The sequence below is a fragment of the Heteronotia binoei genome, chromosome 21 (assembly GCF_032191835.1).
Source record: "Heteronotia binoei isolate CCM8104 ecotype False Entrance Well chromosome 21, APGP_CSIRO_Hbin_v1, whole genome shotgun sequence".
NCBI classification, from domain to species: Eukaryota; Metazoa; Chordata; class Lepidosauria; order Squamata; family Gekkonidae; genus Heteronotia; species Heteronotia binoei.
This window is the reverse complement of record NC_083243.1, coordinates 153,167,852-153,187,471: the sequence shown is the minus strand read 5'-3', so window position 1 is coordinate 153,187,471 and position 19,620 is coordinate 153,167,852. Positions and strand designations below refer to the sequence as shown.

The 19,620-nt window shown below is 44.8% G+C and overlaps 1 protein-coding gene across 1 annotated transcript in view; it reads right to left on the bottom strand.

Moving 5' to 3' along the window:
• PTPRJ (protein tyrosine phosphatase receptor type J) overlaps positions 1–19,620 on the bottom strand; it is a 130,702-nt gene that overhangs the window by 63,300 nt on the left and 47,782 nt on the right. The window contains exons 2-3 of the mRNA XM_060262134.1: positions 10,982–11,000; positions 8,251–8,475 (exon numbers count right to left, since the gene is read on the bottom strand). Of these exons, the coding sequence (XP_060118117.1) occupies positions 8,251–8,475; positions 10,982–11,000 (244 nt within the window). The remainder of the gene's footprint in view (positions 1–8,250; positions 8,476–10,981; positions 11,001–19,620) is intronic.

Here is a 19,620-nt window from a genome sequence, read left to right as displayed (position 1 = left end):
ATGGGAAACAAGCAGAAGTAATTGGAGGTCCCAATGCAGGAAGGGGACTACGGCCCAGTATGCATTACTGAAACTTGGTGGAATGACACTCACTCACCTACCTACTGATGGATGGCCAGTCTGACTGTGTCTCAGAAAATCTGGACCTGGCATTGCAAGCTATGGTAGGATGGCTCAGGCTGAGCCAATTGAATCTGAATCTGACGAAGACGGAGGTCCTTTCCCTGAGTCCTGGCAGGGAAATTCCTCTACTGGCCTTTGATGGTGCACCACTTATGAAGGTGCCCAAGGTCAGAAGCCTGGGGGTGCTACTGAAGCCTTCACTAACAATGGAGGCCCAGATAGCAGCCACTGCCAAATCTGCCTTTTACCATCTTAGGCGAGTAAGGCAATTGGTTCCCTTCCTCCAGCACAGCAAATTGGCAACTGTGATCCATGCTATGGTTACCTTGAGACTGAACTACTGTAATGCCCTCTACATGGGGCTGCCCTTGTCCTGAATCCAGAAGCTGCAGCTAGTGCAAAATGCGGCAGCCAGGCTACTTACTACTGGGGGTCTCCATGCGGGAGCACTGCACTAGCTACTGGTGGCATATCGGATTCGCTACAAGGTGGTTATTACCTTTAAAGCCCTATATGGTAGAGGACCTGTCTACCTTAGGGACCGTCTCTCCCCACATGTTCCCCAGAGGGTACTTAGATCAGGAACCCAAAATCTGCTATTGATCCCTGGGCCGAGGGAGGCAAGACTCAAAATAACACGAGAAAGAGCCTTCTCAATTGCCACCTCTTATTGGTGGAACCAACTCTCAGAGGATGTCAGAGCCTTGTGGGACCTTGCCCAGTTCTTCAAGGCCTGAAAGACTATTTCAGCTAGCATTCAATTGAAATGATAGCCATCACCAAGGATATTTAGACTAAATGGATGTTTTAAGACCACTGAATGCCATCTTTAAAATGTATTGAAATTAGCACCTGAAATGTTTTAACACAACGTGTTATTATTGTTTCATTATGAATTCTGAGCCACCCTGAGACTGCTTTGGTGGGGAGGGCGGGATATAAATTGAATAAATCTAACCTAACCACTGGAATATTAGGACTGAAGGATACAATTTATTAAAAAGGGATAGACAAATAAGGAAGAATGGAGAAGTCACATTACATATAAAGGAGGTATATAATTGTGAGAAAATACATGAATTTGAGCATGGAAATTCAGTTGAGAGTCTCTGGGTAAATATACAAGGAGTACAAAATAACAGTGGTATTATGGTTAGGGTCTGCTACAGACCACCAAGCCAGGCAGAGGTCTTGGATGAGACACTCCTAGAACAGATTCTCAGAGAGATGGGGCACGTTGGTCATGGGAGATTTCAATAAACCAGATTATCTGTTGGAAGCACAACTCTGCTAAAAATGAAAAGTCAATGACAACTTCATTTTCCAGAAAGTGGAGAGGAAAATAAGAGGATCTTTGTCAAGGGGCGTGACCAATTTAACCAGCACTAAATCCACTAAAATCGATCTCCCTTTTCACTGTTTCTGTATTCAAAATTTACCTTCCAGAAAATGGCTCAGTAGGCATAGGAATGGATTAAACAAAAGTTGGTTTATTAAAACAAACTGGTGCGGAAGGATACTGGTATATACAAAGGTGTTTAGGATTGAACAGATGTAAACTTGCACACAAAACTTCTACTGAGGTAACTGGCTTTACATGATACAGTGTTTCTCTTAAAGTTACTTAACTTTCTCTCAAGGTTTCACAAATGTCACTGGTTTAACTTTTTATGACTGGACTATATTTCTGGTTAGCATTTTCTTTTCAGTGTCCCACAAACTTGACTGTGGTAAGCTAGTCCTTCTCTTGGCACAATCGTTACTATCTGCCCACTCAAGACTACTAACCTGGGCTTGTGAGCACCTTTTCAAGACCTTGTACTGTCGCCTCAAAATCCCTCTTCCGAAACCTGATCTGCCAGCCTTTCAGTCTTTTCCCCTGCTTTGGACACTAAGGAAGGAAGGAAGTCTATAAGACAGCACACTCGGGCCTTCTCAGCCGCGGCTCCTGTACTGTGGAATCAGCTTCCGGAGGAAGTGCGGGCCCTGCGGAACCTTGACCAGTTCCGCAGGGCCTGCAAGACCGCTCTTTTTAGACAAGCCTATGCTGATATCTGCTGAGTTGCTACGAATAAGGAGCCGCCATCTACTATACGACTATGGAACCATCTAAACTGGCAGAACCAGCGCCAAACAAGTTCATTGCTGCCAGATTTATTCTATGTAATGAATCATGTATTTTAATTATTTTAACTTAATTAACTGGTTTTTATGTTTAATTTCTTTAATTGTTAAATTTTAAAGTTTTATCTTTGTTAAATATGTGAAATGTTGTTAGCCGCCCTGAGCCGCCTAGGCGGGGAGGGCGGGATATAAATGTAAATATAAAAAAATAATAATAATAATAATAATAATATTTTATTTTTATATCCCGCCCTCCCCGCCAGGCGGGCTCAGGGCGGCTAACAGGCACGGGAATCCCATGATTCTTATTGGACAGTATAACAGACATGGGAGTCCCATGATTCATAAAACATAATAATTTGACATTAATTACAAATAGTTATTTAAAATACATAAAAACAAATAAAATATAATAAGATATATTAAGGTAGGTGCTAGAATGATGTAATCCAGATGTATTTAGGATGGCTAAATATCTGTTCATTCGTTGATCCGGTTCTATATCAATTCAATTACCACATGTTGTCTCAAATGCCAACTGAAAGAGAAATGTTTTGCAAGCCCTGCGGAATTGGTTCAGGTCCCGCAGGGCTCGCACCATCTCTGGTAGATCGTTCCACCAACGAGGGGCTATCACCGAGAAGGCCTGCTCCCTAGTGGCCTTCAACCTAACTTCTCTTGGCCCAGGGATTGTTAGTAAGTTCTGGGAACCAGATCTCAGTGCTCTCCGGGGTACATACGGGGAGAGGCGGTCCTTTAGGTAGGCAGGTCCTCGGCCATATAGGACTTTAAAGGTGATAACCAGCACCTTATATCGGACACGGTAGACAACCGGCAGCCAGTGCAAATTACGCAGCCCAGGCCGTGCAGGCTCCCACCGTGGTAGTCCCTCCAACAGCCTGGCCGCCGCGTTCTGGACTACCTGAAGCCTCCGTGTCCGGTACAAGGGCAGCCCCATGTAGAGGGCATTGCAGTAGTCTAACCTCGAAGTGACCGTTGCGTGGATCACAGTTGCTAGGTCGGCGCGCTCCAGGAAGGGAGCCAACTGCCTCGCCCTCTTAAGATGAAAGAAGGCGGATCTAGCAGTGGCAGCTACTTGGGCCTCCATTGATAGGGAGGACTCCAGTAGCACTCCCAGGCTCTTGACTTTGCGCACCGGTACCAGTGGCGCCCCGTCGAAGGCCGGTAGAATAGTCTCCCCTCCTGGCTCGCCGCGGCCCATGCAAAGGACCTCAGTCTTCGCCGGATTCAACTTCAGCCCGCTCAGCCTGAGCCAGTCAGCCACGGCTCGTAGTGCCCGGTCCAGGTTTGCTGGGACATCACCAGTCCGGTCGTCCATCAATAGATAGAGCTGGGTGTCATCTGCATATTGATGGCAACCCAGCCCATTCCTCCGTGCAATCTGGGCAAGGGGACGCATAAAGATGTTAAACAGCATCAGGGAGAGAACTGCTCCCTGAGGCACTCCACAATGAAGTGGGTATCTCTGAGACAGCTCCCCCCCAATTGCCACCCTTTGTCCCCGACCTTCAAGAAAGGAGGAGAGCCACTGTAAGGCTAGCCCCCGAATTCCTGCGTCGGCGAGGCGACGGGTCAGCAGCCGGTGGTCGACCATATCGAACGCCGCCGATAGGTCTAACAGCAGCAATACTGCCGAGCCGCCTCGATCCAGTTGCCGTCGGAGGTCATCCATGAGGGCGACCAGGACTGTTTCTGTCCCATGGCCCGGGCGGAAGCCGGACTGGCATGGGTCTAGGACGGAAGCGTCCTCCAGGAATTCCTGCAACTGCGCTGCCACGGCCCTCTCAATAATCTTGCCCAAAAAAGGCAGATTTGAGACCGGCCGGTAGTGTGCCAATTCGGCCGGGTCTGATGACGGTTTTTTCAAGAGAGGGCGGACCAATGCCTCTTTCAGAGGTGTTGGAAAGGCACCTTCTGAAAGGGATCGATTTATAATATCCCGTATAGGATATCTTAGTTCCTCCTGGCAGGCCTTAATTAGCCAGGAGGGGCAAGGGTCCAGATCGCAAGTCGTGGAACGTGCAGTGGCAAGAATTCTGTCGACTTCGTCCAAGCTGAGCGGGTCGAAGCAATCCAGAGTTGAATCAGAAGACACGCATTGGGCTTCGAGTCCACTTACTGCCTCCAAATTGGCGGGGCAGTCCTGGCGGAGCGATTGGACCTTATCCGCAAAGAATTTCGCAAAAGCCTCACAGCCAATTTCCAATTCCTTAGCTTTAGAATTGCCTTGAGGCAATGTAGTCAAATTCCGAATTATTCTAAATAATTGGGCTGGGCGCGAATTTGCAGATGCAATCCTAGCTGCAAAGTATGTTTTCTTTGCAGCCTTGATTGCCATCTCATAGGATTTCATAAACTTCCTATAAGATGTTCTAGTCGCCTCGTCACGAGTGCGTCGCCATTGCCTCTCTAGCCGTCTAAGGCCTTGTTTCAGCTGGCGTAATTCCGGGGTGTACCACGGAGCCAGCTTAATCCGAGGTCGCAGAGGGCGCCGAGGTGCGATCTCCTCGATGGCCCCAGAGAGCCGGCTATTCCAGGTCTCTATCAGGCCATCAAGAGAGTCACCAGAGGGCCAGGAGTCCCGCAGGGCCATCTGGAACCGTTCCGGGTCCATTTGGCTCCGCGGGCGAGCCATAATCGGCTCCTCGCCTAAACAGGTTTGGGGGGGCATATTTACACGGGCCTTGAGGGCGAAGTGATCCGACCATGGCACAACCTCTGTGGTTATATCGCTCACTACAATCCCGGCCGCGAAGATCAGGTCTAACATGTGCCCGGCCTGGTGGGTGGGGGTTACAACAAATTGAGAGAGTCCCAGTGTCGCCATGGAAGACACTAGGTCCATCGCCTGGCTGGAGGACGGGTCATCGGCATGGACGTTGAAGTCACCCAGGATTATCAACCTTGGGTGCTCCAGCGCCCAGCCTGACATTGACTGATGTATTGATATATTAGTTGTTTTAATTATGTAATTTATTGTATTTTAATTCTGAATTTTATTGTTAGAACTTTTATGCTGTGAGCCGTCCTGAGCCCGCCTCGGTGGGGTAGGGCGGGATATAAATCAAATCAAATAAATAAGCTTAATAAAAGGACTGTTTTTCCCCTCAAAATGTGCTTATTTGATTGACAAATACAGAGACTGAAGGATGTGCAGACATGCTTTCAGCAGTGCGTATGCTGGTGAGAACGCTACAAGAAGGACTCAATGATCTCTTTCAGTGTATCATCCAGCAGGAGGTCAACATGCTGCCAACCACGTGTGACCCACACTTAAAGGGCAAGATCACCAAGGGGGCTGACAAGTTTAATCAATGATGAGACGAGCTCTCCCACTGAATTGAGTACATGTGGGCCAAGAGGGGCACATTGGCGCGAGCTGAGAAAGAGGGCAAAAGCAGTTCAGCTGCTGTTCATCCCTCATGTCCCCTGCTAGGCAGTGTCCCCCATGTGGCTCCCACCACAATTATTGTTGAGATAGTAGTCACTGGGTGGATCCTCAGCCCCTCTGGGAGTGGCAGGCACATGTGATAGGACACAGTGGCTGCAATGGTGAGGGATTATCTTGTGGAGCCCTGCAAGTTGCAGGCCACCTGTCCACTGAGCTACTGGGCCATGAAGGAGGCAGTCTGGCCAGACCTGTCTACCATGGCTGAGAAGCTCCTCTCATGCCCTCTAATGAGTGTTCAGAGTGAGTGCATTTTACCCCATGCAATTGACATTGTCTGCTCGCATCACTCATGCCTTCCCTGGTCAGTTGAGCAGTTGGTCTTCCTGAAGATCAACTTCCTTCTGTTTGGCTACCTGGTCCTGGACTTTGAGGGTGAATGAAGTAAGCACATACATGTGCCTGCATCCCCTCTCAGTTTGTGCTGGGAAGCTGAGGTGAAATGCTCTTCCCCAAATTAAAACGAGAGACTAGAGAGAAGTAGCAGGGCCATTACCCATTTTGATTGGCACAGAAATGTTCCACCAATCTTCCCACAGCCATTCTGAATCCACCTGCACCAAAATACCTCTACAGAACCATGGTGGCAGTGGAGCACAGGGCCATGTTGAAAATGGTGTGTGCACGCACAAGTTCACGCTGCAAGGAGGACGGTAAGCAGTGGAGTGCCGCAGGGCTCAGTACTGGGTCCCATGCTCTTTAACTTGTTCATAAATGATTTGGAGTTGAGAGTAAGCAGTGAAGTGGCCAAGTTTGCGGATGACACTAAATTGTTCAGGGTGGTGAGAACCAGAGATGATTGTGAGGCACTCCAAAGGGATCTGTTGAGGCTGGGTGAGTGGGCGTCAACGTGGCAGATGAGGTTCAATGTGGCCAAGTGCAAAGTAATGCACATTGGGGCCAAGAATCCCAGCTGCAAATACAAGTTGATGGGGTGTGAACTGGCAGAGACTGACTAAGAGAGACATCTTGGGGTTGTGGTAGATAACTCACTGAAAATGTCAAGACAGTGTGCGATTGCAATAAAAAAGGCCAACGCCATGCTGGGAATTATTAGGAAGGGAACTGAAAACGTATCAGCCAGTATCATAATGCCCCTGTATAAATCGATGGTGCGGTCTCATTTGGAATACTGTGTGCAATTCTGGTCACCGCACCTCAAAAAGGATATTATAGCACTGGAAAAAGTGCAGAAAAGGGCAACTAGAATGATTACAGGTTTGGAACACTTTCCCTATGGAGAAAGGTTAAAATGCTTGGGGCTCTTTAGCTTGGAGAAACGTCGACTGCGGGGTGACATGATAGAGGTTTACAAGATTATGCATGAGATGGAGAAGGTAGAGAAAGAAGTACTTTTCTCCCTTTCTCACAATACAAGAACTCATAGGCATTCAATGAAATTGCTGAGCAGTCGGGTTAGAACAGAAGCACAAAAACTGTTCACCACAGCATATTATTGGAACTGTCTGGGTCAGTGATGCTCTGTATTCTTGGTGCTTGTGGGGGGAAGGCAAAGTGGAAGGGCTTCTAGCCCCTCTTATGAACCTCCTGATGGCACTTGGGGGGTTTTTTGCCACTGTGTGACACAGAGTGTTGGACTGGATGAGCCATTGGCCTGATCCAACATGGCTTCTCTTATGTTCTTATGTAATATGATAGTGAAATAAGTGTGCCAAACAGAAATCAGCAGAACCCACAAAAGCATCATAATAATGAAACTGAAACATTTTTCTTTGCTGGGGCAGTAGGTGCCTGTGATTAAGGGCACCTGTAGCACCTAGACTAAGGCTTCTCCATTGAGGCAGTGATGGTGTGTATGCTACTCAGATACAAGGATCAGGGTGGATGAACACACAACTCTCCTCCCTTTCACTGAGGACTTCCATGGGGAAACAGTGTGGTTTGCCCTTGGCTTTGGAAGAAAACAAAGCATTACTAGGCAGGGCTTCTCTGTATTAAGCCAGGCATCAGATGTGCTAACAAAAGTGCCTGCCCAGCCTGCACTTTTAAGAGTTCTGCAGGGCTTCTACATGTGTCCTTGCTTCTGCCAATTAAAAAACCCAACCTGCTGGGATTCTCTGGTGTGAACCTGGTTATTTCTGTGGGGTTAACTTTTGCACTGCTGCGAGAGTGCAACACTGGCACAAGGTTGCGCTGCTGGGCACTACTGCACCAGTTGTGCAATCCTTGCAACCCATCTCGCCCTCACTCAGATTGTGATTCTGAGCTTGACAACAGCTGGCATTTACCACAATCGCACTGGGTTCAGCTGCTGGGCACTGTACTGGTTCTGCTGTCCTTGCAGAAATGCCCCTCCCCCAGTTTATATTTCAGAGATTCTCACATTTGATCTTAGACCAAGGGCATCCCCTGCACTCAGGCCCTGGCAATTCCTAAAGTCACCTGAAAGTGAGAATGGGTAGCTCTAGGAATTGCTGGAAGCTCTATAGTAAGAACTTCCTATAAACTTACAAGGCCTTATTTTTTAAAAAGAAAATCTCCCAGAATGCTCCCTCCAACCCTTCCCTACTTACCTGTGGTAATATTTTTGCAGCATATTTCAGTAATATTCTGATTATTCTGAAGATAAACAATATACTGTACTCCAGGTTCAAGATCAGATATTGACTCAGTCAGTGGTCCAGGCTTAGCCTCTATCCCATTTGAAAAAGTTACATTACTTATTGTGAAGTTGTTAGGTGTCTGGATATGTATTTCCGTATTTGTTGCTGTTACATTCACTGAACTGCATTCATCACCTATACAGAAAAAACATATTAAGAAGCCAAAAGCTACACTGTAACTGGATTGTTTACTGTTACATACATACTTAGCATGGGTGGATAGTCCTATCCGTAACATGTGCTTTGCATGGTTTGAAACTGTGATGGTTTATATGAAAGAAGGGAGAAATCAAAACAGTATCATTGTATAGATTCGCTAGATTCAAGTCCAGTAGCACTGGAGGGAGCATTGACTCTTGAAAACTTGCGTCTTGAAAATCTTGTTGATCTTGAAGCAGCCCCGTAGCCAGGATTTGAAGAATTGGGTGGCCCTGATTTTTTCCAGGGGGCACATAGTGGCCCCAAACTCCATGGCCTTCTCTCCTACCACCGCTGAGGAGGACAGTGCCAGCTTGATGCCATACAGCCTCCCCCCTCCTCAGAGTTGCCCCAAGGTGATCCCTTTCCACCCCTCTTCCAGCAGCTCTGGTGGGGAGCCACTCAGAGGTTTAGATACGGTCTCCTGCTCTTACCTGTAGCATGATCCAGCTAGACAAGCCCAGTGGGACAAGGGGTGGTGGTGGAAGGTGCCACCAAGTCGCAGCTGACTTCTGGGGCTACAAGACCTCCGATTTGGATTTCTTTCTGTCGGAGGGCAAGCCAAGGCTGCCCAAGCGCAGCTCCCACCCTCGCTCGGGTGGCCAGTGAGACCAGGCCAGAAAACCCCTGCAGGCGAACATCACCTCTCCACTGATCCCCAGCCCCGGACTGCAGCCAGGACCTCCACTTGTGTGCACCAGCCTACCCTACTCTGCCCTGTCTGGCAGAGAAAGCCTGCAATGGAGACATCCGCTCCCTACCCCCGCCGCCCCACTTGAGGGCCAGAACAGCCTCTTCTTGCAGGCGCCTTCTAGCCCAACGTCAGTCCAACGTGGAGCTTAACTTTCAGTCCGGGGCGCTGAAAGTGCCCCGTTGTTTCTGCTTGCTGAGGGGTCAGAGATTTCTTCCAGTCCCTAAGGAAGCAGAAGCAACATGGACCTTAACTTTCAGTCCTGGGCGCTGAAAGTGCCCCGTTGTTTCTGCTTACTGAGGGGTCAGAGATTTCTTCCAGCCCCTAAGCAAGCAGAAGCAACATGGACCTTAACTTTCAGTCCTGGGTGCTTAAAAGTGCACCGTTGTTTCTGCTTGCTGAGGGGTCAGAGATTTCTTCCAGCCCCTAAGGAAGCAGAAGCAACACGGAGCTTAACTTTCAGTCCTGGGCGCTGAAAGTGCCTTGTTGTTTCTGTTTGCTGAGGGGTCAGAAATTTCTTACCAACACTAAGCAAGCAGAAGCAACTCGGAGCTTAACTTTCAGTCCTGGGCGCTGAAAGTGCCCTGTTGTTTCTGCTTGCTTCCGGCCCCTAAGCAAGCAGAAGCAACTGTGTATGATCAGGTCCCCTAAGCAAGCAGAAGCAGCGGCAGAATGGAGAAGGATGCAGCCGAGGCACTGGAGGCTGGTTAGGGGCCCCAAGTCAGGAGGCCCTGCCTAGCAGTCAGGGGGCTGTGCCCCCACAGGCCCCCTCATAGCTATGGGTCTGTCTTGAAGGTGCTGCTGGACTCAAGTCTAGCTCTTCTACTGCAGACCAATACAGCTATCTTCTGAAACTACTGTATAGATTAGCATCGCTGTCAAGAGCCTTAGACCAGATAGCAGCTAGAATTGAGGTAGTACAGCAATATTGTGCCACCCAAAATAAGTAGGAAAAAAACAGATTCTTGGATGAGCAATATGATATTGGTGCTATGAACTGAAAAAGGTTTTCTGTTACTTCTGGGAATGTATTAAAAAATCTGAAATGGAGAAGCAGTTAATTTAAGATGCTCATTGTTTTAAGCTATTTTTATGGCCTAGCAGGGTTTTTTATTATGTTTCACTTTGTAAGCTGCCTCAAGCATGTACTCTGGAGCGGTAGCAGAGAAATTTTCTAAATAAATACAGCACATTTAGAGAAGCAAGTGTATAATATTAGAAGTACTGCCAGTGTACCTTCCAAAATTAGCCAACTGGTCAATGGGATAAAACCAAGGAGCAAATTAAATTTACAAAGTAGTCCTTGTCTTGGTAGTTGGGATACAGAATTACAGTGCTTCAAATAGCATTTCCACTACAAAAAAGGTAAAGGTAGTCCCCTGTGCAAGCAACGAGTCATTACCGACCCATGGGGTGACATCACATCATGACATTTTCTTGGCAGACTTTTTAATGGGGTGGTTTGTCATTGCCTTCCCCAGTCATCTACACTTTACCCCCAACAAACTGGGTACTCATTTTACTGACCTCAGAAGGATGGAGGTTTGAGTCAACCTTGAGCTGGCTACCTGAACCCAGTTTCTTCTGGGATCAAAGACTGTGAGCAGATCTTGGACTGCAGTACTGCAGCTTACCACTCTGCGCCACGGGGCTCCGCTAGCATTTCCACTACTTTGTTAAAGCTTGCCTGTGTTGATTTGTAACTATTATGTAGAAAATGAATGGTTGGACACAGAAGAGAATGGTACTTACATGCAGCCAAAACTTTTATCTGCAAGAAAGACAAAGGACACAAGGTATTAGAATAATTAATTGCAAATATCTGTCTAACTGAATTGGGGCATAAAGTCATGCTGTTACATTGTACCTCTAACAAGGTGACAAACTGTACTTTTAAAGTACCTTTATTGAGTGAGAGTAAAAAAAAAAATCAGAACTCTGAGAGTCCAGGCAGTAAGCCAACTCACAAAGAATGAGTAACTAATTTATTACCAGCATTGACACAATGACAAAATATCCCATGAAGTCAAGGAACGATAATAACTGCTTCATGGAGCACTTTAAGAATGAAGAAACTTGAACAGACCATGTAAATTAAATGAAGCACTGGGCTGGAAACCTATTCCAAGGTAGGATTCATTCAGATAAAATGTATTTATTGCAATCAATAGGATGAAATATGTAATAAGCAATATAATAGGACTAGGATTACAGCCATCTGAAACAAAGTATAAAATAATAGACATGGTATGTTAAACAATGCAGAAAACAGTATAATTATGTAACGATAAAACCAAAGCAGAGAGCAGATAATACAAAGAAGCAAATTATACCTCATTCCTTTAACAAAAGTGACTTTCTCAACTATTTTGTTATAGTATGGCCCTATTACCTTTATAAAAACGCCCTGGTGAACAATTCTGTTTTACATAGTTTGTGGAATGATAAAAACATGGGAGTCTTCCTGGCCACCTTAGGCAGGCCAAATAGATGAAAGCTGTAAAGAAAAAATGCTAAGTATAGGGGAAAATAGCAAAGCACATTCCTGTGTCAAGGACTAGAAATATTTTTGGAAGTTGGGAATAACCATAATTTAAACAAGACCCTGCCGTTTGTTATCCTACAGTGCAACCCTACTTGTTGAATGTTCTTGTTAGAACTATTTATATTTCCAAATCAATTAACTATATCATTTTTAATCAGTTTAAATCTAGTATTGTCTAATTTGTAAAAACTGCCAGCCTAATTTACTTCCACTAAGATATGAACTGGCCGAGAGAGAGAGAGAGAGAGAGAGAGAGAAGAGATTCATACTGGAATAAACTTTTATATACCAAAATCTGCACAAACTTGCACGAAGACTTTAGTCAAACCCATGGAAAGTCTATGGTTACCAACTTTGGGTTGGAAAATTCCTAGAGATTTGGGGGTGGAGCTGGGAGGACAGGTTTGGGGAGGGGAGAGACCTCAGCTGGGTATAATACCATAAAGCCCACCCTCCAAAGCAGATGTTTTCTCCACAGGAAATGTTCTCTGTAGTTTGGAAATCAACAGTAATCCCAGGAGATCCCCAGGCCCTACCTGGAGCCACCTAAGCAAAACCCAACAATAAACAGTGAAATCTGGTGCATCAAAGGAAATATGCCATCATTGAAACTATGATTCGCTTGACATTTTACTGCCCATAAATGACAGATACATCCAAGACCTTTCTAAAATTTGAAATCCCAAAGTACTTCACATTTGTTTTTATTTCAATACAAGTGTTTCCTGCTGGAGTATATATTGATGATACAACTAACTAGAAAGCATTTTTTCTTCTACAAAAGGGCACTTTGCATAAAAGAAGACATGACCCAATTCATCTTTCACAAATCACAGAGAGAAGACTTAGGACACTTAAACGTGAAATAATTAAAAGCTGAATGTAACTTTCTGTAATACTGATGGCACACCACTAGAGGTCACAAAAGAACCACAAAAAGTATGATTTGTTTCTAAACTAAAAAGCTTAATTTTACATTAGAATTTGTCAACCAACAAGGAATATATTGCTGGGTCACCTTCAAGACTTTGCATGGCTAAAAGAGTGAGCATTGTGGTAACTCCTTTTCTTTCTTTCCATGCTCTGATTGGGCACTTTTCCTCCTGTTCCTATGATTTGTTGCATAATGCCACAATATTTTGTCTTACCCCACTGAACTGCTGTCACCATCAAACCGCTCTCTCTCCTCCCTCCCACCCTGAAGACAAGTGGTCTCATTTTGATTTTTTTAAAAGGTTCTAAAATATGATATACTGCTGTAATGATATGTCAAGCAGGTTCTCAGAATCCCAAGTTTTCAGTTTTTGAAATAAAAATACCTCCTTGAAGAGATATGCCCCTTATTTATTTATTTATTTATTTAGAATTTATATCCCGCCCTTCCCACAAGTGGCTCAGGGCGGCTTCCAACAATAGATCCGACATAAAAATTAAATAATATTTAAACATGTAAGGAATTAAACATTTAAAACAGATAAAACCTTAAAAATTAATAAATATTCCAAATATATATAAAAAGAAATCTGGCAAGTTGCATTAAATTCTCAAGCTAGGTGTAAGCTAGCCGGAAGAGGGTCGTCTTACAGGCCCTGCGGAACTGAACAAGGTCCGGCAGGGCCCTCACCTCCTCCGGCAGCTGATTCCACCATGTAGGGGCCATAACAGAGAAGGCCCTTTCTCTGGTGGATTTCAAACGGGCTTCTTTTGGCCCAGGGATAGTAAGGAGATTTTGTGTTCCCGACCTCAGTACTCTCTGGGGAACATGTGGGGAAAGACGGTCCTTCAGGTAGATAGGTTCCAAGCCATATAGGGCTTTAAAGGTAATAACCAGCACCTTGTACCGGACTCGGTATATCACTGGAAGCCAGTGCAGGGTCCGAAGACCCGGCTGAATGTGTCCCCTCTTTGGGAGACCCAATAACAGCCGGGTCACGGCATTCTGCACCAGCTGCAATTTCCGAGTTCGGGACAGGGGCAGCCCCATGTAGAGGGCATTACAGTAGTCCAACCTCGAGGTGACCGTAGCATGGATCACTGTTGCTAGGTCGTCGCGCTCCAGTAAGGGGGCCAACTGCCTTGCCCGCCTAAGGCGAAAAAACGCGGACTTGGCAGCGGCTGATATCTGAGCCTCCATCTTTAAGGAAGGCTCCAATAGCACCCCCAAGCTCCTGACCCTGTCTGCCGCTATCAGCGGCGCACCGTCAAAGACTGGTAGGGGGATTCCCCCTCCCGGGCCGCGGCAACCCAGGCAAAGGACCTCTGTCTTCACAGGATTAAGCTTCAGCCCGCTCAGTCTGAGCCACTCAGCCACGGCATATAATGCCCGATCTAGATTTTCCGGGACGCAGGTCGGCTGGCCGTCTATCAGTAGATAGAGCTGGGTGTCATCAGCGTACTGGTGACACCCTAGCCTGTACCTTCGGGCAATCTGGGCAAGAGGCCGCATATAGATGTTAAATAACATCGGGGAGAGAACCGCCCCTTGGGGCACACCACAATTGAGTGTGCACCTCCGGGATAGCTCCCCCCCAACTGCGACCCTTTGTCCCCGACCTTCCAGGAAAGAGGAAAGCCACTGTAAGGCCAACCCCTGAATCCCCGCGTCAGTGAGGCGACCCTTCAGTAGCCGATGGTCGACCGTGTCGAACAACAGCCAACAGGTCTAACAACATCAGCACCGCCGAGCCGCCCCGATCCAGATGCCGTTGAAGGTCATCTACTAGGGCAACCAACACCGTCTCCGTCCCGTGTCCCGGGCGAAAGCCGGACTGAAATGGGTCAAGGACGGAAGCATCCTCCAGGAAAGTCTGTAGCTGCATCGCCACTGCCCTCTCAATAAGTTTGCCCAAAAAGGGCAAATTTGAGACCGGCCGATAGTGTGCCAATTGGGCCGAATCTAAAGATGGTTTCTTTAAGAGGGGGCGGACCACAGCCTCTTTGAGTGGCGTTGGAAAATGCCCTTCCGTCAGGGATCTATTTATGATATCCTGTACAGGATATCTAAGATCCTTTTCCTTATATAGTCACAAGGGAATGTGATAGATACTTGCTTTTTTCCCAAAGGAAAGCTAGGAATTTAGAGAATCTGCCTGACCTATCATTAGAATTACAAAGTTGGAAAGAACCTTCCAACTAGACCTGGACAATGCAGGAAATTCACAAATATCTCTCCCCCACACACCCAGTGTCCCTTGTTCCATGCCCAGAAGATGGCAAAAGACCTCCAGGATGCCTTGCCAAACTGGCTTGGAGAAAAATTGCTTCCTGACCCCAAAGCGGTGAACAGCATTTTCTTGGGTGTGTAAGAAAGGGCCATGAGAACTAAGCACTGATGCAACCCTTCCTGCCCTCCTTCTCATGATCTGCCTAATTCACAGAATCAGCATTACCGTCAGATGGCCATCTAGCCTCTGTTTAAAAACCTCCCAAGAAGGAGAGCCCAGCACCTCCTGAAGAAGCATGTTCCATTGAGAAACCACTCTATCAGGAAGCTCCTCCTAATGTTTAGCCAAAAACTCTTTTGATTTAATTTCAACCCGTTGGTTTTGGTTCGACTTTCTGGGGCAACAGAAAACAACTACACCCCATCCTCTATATAACAGCACTTCAAATACTTGAAGATGGTGATCATATTCTCCAGTTGTCTCCTCTCCAGGCTAAACACACCAAGCTCCTTCAACCTTTCCTTATAGGACTTGGTCTCCAGGCCCCTCACCCTCTAAGTTGCCCTCCTCTGAACACATTCCAGTTTGTCTATATCGTTCTTAAATAGTGGTGCCCAAAACTGAACACAATACTTTAGGTGAGGTCTAACCAGAGCTGCGTAAAGTGATATCATTACTTTGCATGATCTGGACACTATACTTCTGTTGATACAGCTCAAAATTGTATTACAACAGTATATTGATATTTTAATGCCATTTTAAAGAGAAATTAAGTTATGATATTGATACATTGATGCACAAAAATAGAAAGAGAGGGTGCTGTGATGCCACCAATGATATCACTAATGATGACAGCACCCTCCCTTGAAAGTCCTGATAATTTAAGGCAAGTGCGGAATAAAACTGTGAAAATGCAGAGGGAGAACAGATGTGCAGAAGAACCCTTCCCAAACCAACTCCAATGCTTGTGGATTGACTGCCATGACACTCAGGAGTAAGTCGAATGTACAGAAAGGCCATGGTTTGAGGCTGTAACTTATGAGGAGCTTGCCAATAGGACATAACACTGTGACAAATTCCCCAGTAGCCTTGTCCTAGTCTCACACTCCTCTTCTCAGATTTTATAATTTTTATTAATTTTAACTACAAAAAGAAAAAGCATAAGAACAAGTACAAGTACAGAAACATCGAGGGAGGGGGAAATACAGAGTGGGAGATCAAAACAAAGAAAGGTGCAAATATATCAGTTACATTTTTACCTCAAAACAAAATATCAAAACCTTTCTACCTACAACTATTGAGTTTTCCCCTTATATTCTACCGTCTTCATTTTCCATTGTACACTTTTTACTATTACTTAAAATACAAGTCTGAACTATTCTTTAGCAAACATACATATAAAAAAAAATCACCAAGGTCTCAACACAGAACTAACTGGATAAGCTTAACCATGTTAAAAATACAAAATGACTTGTTATTTTAACAATGTCATTATTTAGATAGGCATAAATATTTTTTATCCTTCTAACTTACATATTTCAAACAGATAGACAAAAAGTTCAAATTTAAAATAATGTAAAAAGTGGAGAGATAAGAAAGAAAAATGGTAAACAAAGAGCATATTAGCAAAACAATATAAGCAATTTCTCCAAACAAATATATTAAGAGCATATCTACCAGATTACAAAATAATTGTGTAATCTTCTTAAAAATTAATCCAAGTTAATTGTTTATTTATCTAAATTTCTTTTCAGAACTTTTCAATTCTTTAGCTCTTATATCCATATTAATCATGGAGGAACAAACCTATTATGTCCCAAAGATCTCACTTTGCCTTTTAAAATCGCATATCTTGCTGAGAGTTCCATATTATCCAGTTACCTACAGAGAGGGAAAAAAAAATACCTTCTTCCTGAAAGTTTTCCACGTTTTGATTTTTTTGATGAAATGTGCACCCTCTCTCAATGCAAGTACCCCTCTCAGAAACGATAGTATAAATCCCACGCCATTAGATCCTCTCAAAAAAACTTCAAACAGTCTTAACTTCCGGTTCTTCTTACTAACTGCGCCATAAGGTTCCATTTTAGTTTTCTTCTTTTCGTTTCCAAATGGATCTTTTTCCATTTCCAACTCCACAGATGTCACCAAGATCTCTTTGTCACTCTGCCCATGTAGATTCAAGTTTTCACTAGCTTTCAACATAAAAGCTCCCATTTGCTTTTTTATCAACTCTGTTAATAAACCAAGGTCCTGTTTTAGAGAAAATATGATATCCATTGTATCTTATTTATGAAACATTTCACTTTGTGATGCCATTTTACTCCACAGAATAACGCAGTCTAATAATCAAAGTTGAAAAGTAACTCAGAGATCCAGTTAGTCTATCCTTCCAAATCTCCACCAGTGGTATATCTTGATGGTTTCCATTTCAGTTGCACTCAGACGACAAATACCAATCTCTTTGGAATATATTTCATTTCTTCAGACCAAATTATAACTAAATAATAGTCTCTTTATCACTTGTTCAATCATAATCCGGGTCGATTGAAGTATCTATATTCAGTCAAATTCAGATTGTTGCTGACATTCAAAGTTGTTCTTTTTATCTTTTGGAAGCCGGATTCATGGGAAAGCGGGGGGGGAGGGAGAATTCACCTCTCTCCCTTCCTTTGAACTGACCCGTTCATTCTTATGTAAAACGACCCATTAGCCGATGATATCAAAAGCAAACTTACTTGCAGAGTAGAATTGCCGTGTTTGAGGTAAGAAAGCAATGCATCAAAGGCTTGTTAGCAGAAAAGAAAGCGAGCGGTCGGGTGTTCACCTCTTTCTGCCGTAATGGCGATCATGGCCGTGGAGCACTGGAGCACATAAATAGGCCAGGAACAGCTGCCGCTGTATCCCTGTCTCTCTGCAAAAGCCCCATGCCGAAAGGAAACCCCTCCAGGGTCTCCAGGAATCCAGCAGCCTGATTCAGGGGGGCCACAAGAGACAAGTTCTGCGGACCCCCGCTGAGCTCAGAGCGACGGAATCTGGAAGTCCCACACTCCTCTTCTCCACAGGGTTTCCTTCTGATTTCGCACAAGCTGCCCCAGGGCTGCAACTCACTCCGCCTCTTTTGCATGGCAAACAAGATTCTCTAAAAACCAGTTTCTGCTTGCCACGTGGAAGAGGCAGAGCAAGTTGCAGCTTCAGGGCAGCTTGTGCGAAATCAGAAGGAAGCCCCGTAGAGAAGAGGAGCATGAGACCGGGACAACACTAGAGCAGTAATGTCTCCACATTACTCGTGAATGTCTCTCGTCTGCTATGGTGCTCCTGAAGATGAAACAGCAGCAAGTTTTGCTACAATTGCAAGTTAAGTACAACTGAAATGTACTTTTGATATTAAATTATTTTGATTTAGTGTTTTAACAAAGTTATTAAGCCAATATATGTATTTGTTTAGAAGTGCTTGAATACACTGGATAAAAGCATATGAACATAAGAGAAGCTGATCTTCATTCAAGACTGCGCACTCAGAGGAAGACAGACGCTTGTTTCTTCGCTCCTAAAAACGCTAAGTTGTTTTCAATCTTCTAACTTTTGTCTTGCCTTTGTAGAAGGAATTGTTTTTAAAATAGTCTTATCACCTCACTTTTAATTTTTGGTGCAGCTGTTTCGTCTTTCCCAAGCTCTGGCTGTTTAATTAGTTAATAAGCTTCTGCTTTCGCTTTCTGACTCAGAAGCTGCTACAGCTAACAAACTACAGCTGATGTTTTATAAAGTTTTACAATGTCTTACGTTGTCCCTTAAAGACAGGTTCTTTTTTAGAGTCTTTTAATTTGAACTGTGAATCTAACTGAAGGTTGAAATTAAGTCAACTCCTGCAAAGCAACATGGTGGAATGCAGTCGGCTACAACGTTGGCTTTGACAAATTTGACTTTTAAAGACATTTCATGGTATTCTTAGCAGATGTTGTGGCCTTTATGTGTAAGTCTTAAGACATTCGTTGTTTGGTATTAGTTTTATTTATTTATTTTTATCAGAACAGTGCCAATTGCCATCCAACAGAACCCTCTTAATGGCATCGGGCAAGCGGCCAAGATAAGTGGAGGAGGAATCTGCTTCTTTGCCAGTTTGCAAACAATTTAGGATAGAGGACTTTTTTACCTTAAACAACAAGTCCAAATCTGCTCTGCTGTCATTTGCTATTAAAACATCGAATCGCTTCTCCCCTCTAGAAGACGAGTTAGAGCCAGCAGAAAAAGAGGAACTGACTAATGAACTGACTAATGAGCCTGACCATGAAGATGTCGTAGACTCTCAACTCCAGTCTGGGGTGGGGGCTTTAAAGGTGCAACAGAGACAGCATGATAATGAAGAAAGATCCATGTCTTCTGACAAGCTTGCCCCAATTACCCTGATTGCAAGCACAGTAGAATATATCTTTAAAAAGTTAAAGGGATTAGAAGATCAAATTCTTGATCTTTCTTTGGAAATAAAGAGACTATCTCTGTCAATGGATAAAGTTCACTTAGCCCAGCTGGATGATACCTCTATTGAAGCCTTAGTCCCTTTAAAGCGGTGTCCATCTGCAACACAGGCCGTAGATCCCTGGAGCTCCTTTACAGAGTCTAAGGTCAGCGTGGGCCATGAAAGGAACGTGCAACAATTGGTTCTACAGCCCAATAAGGTATGCATC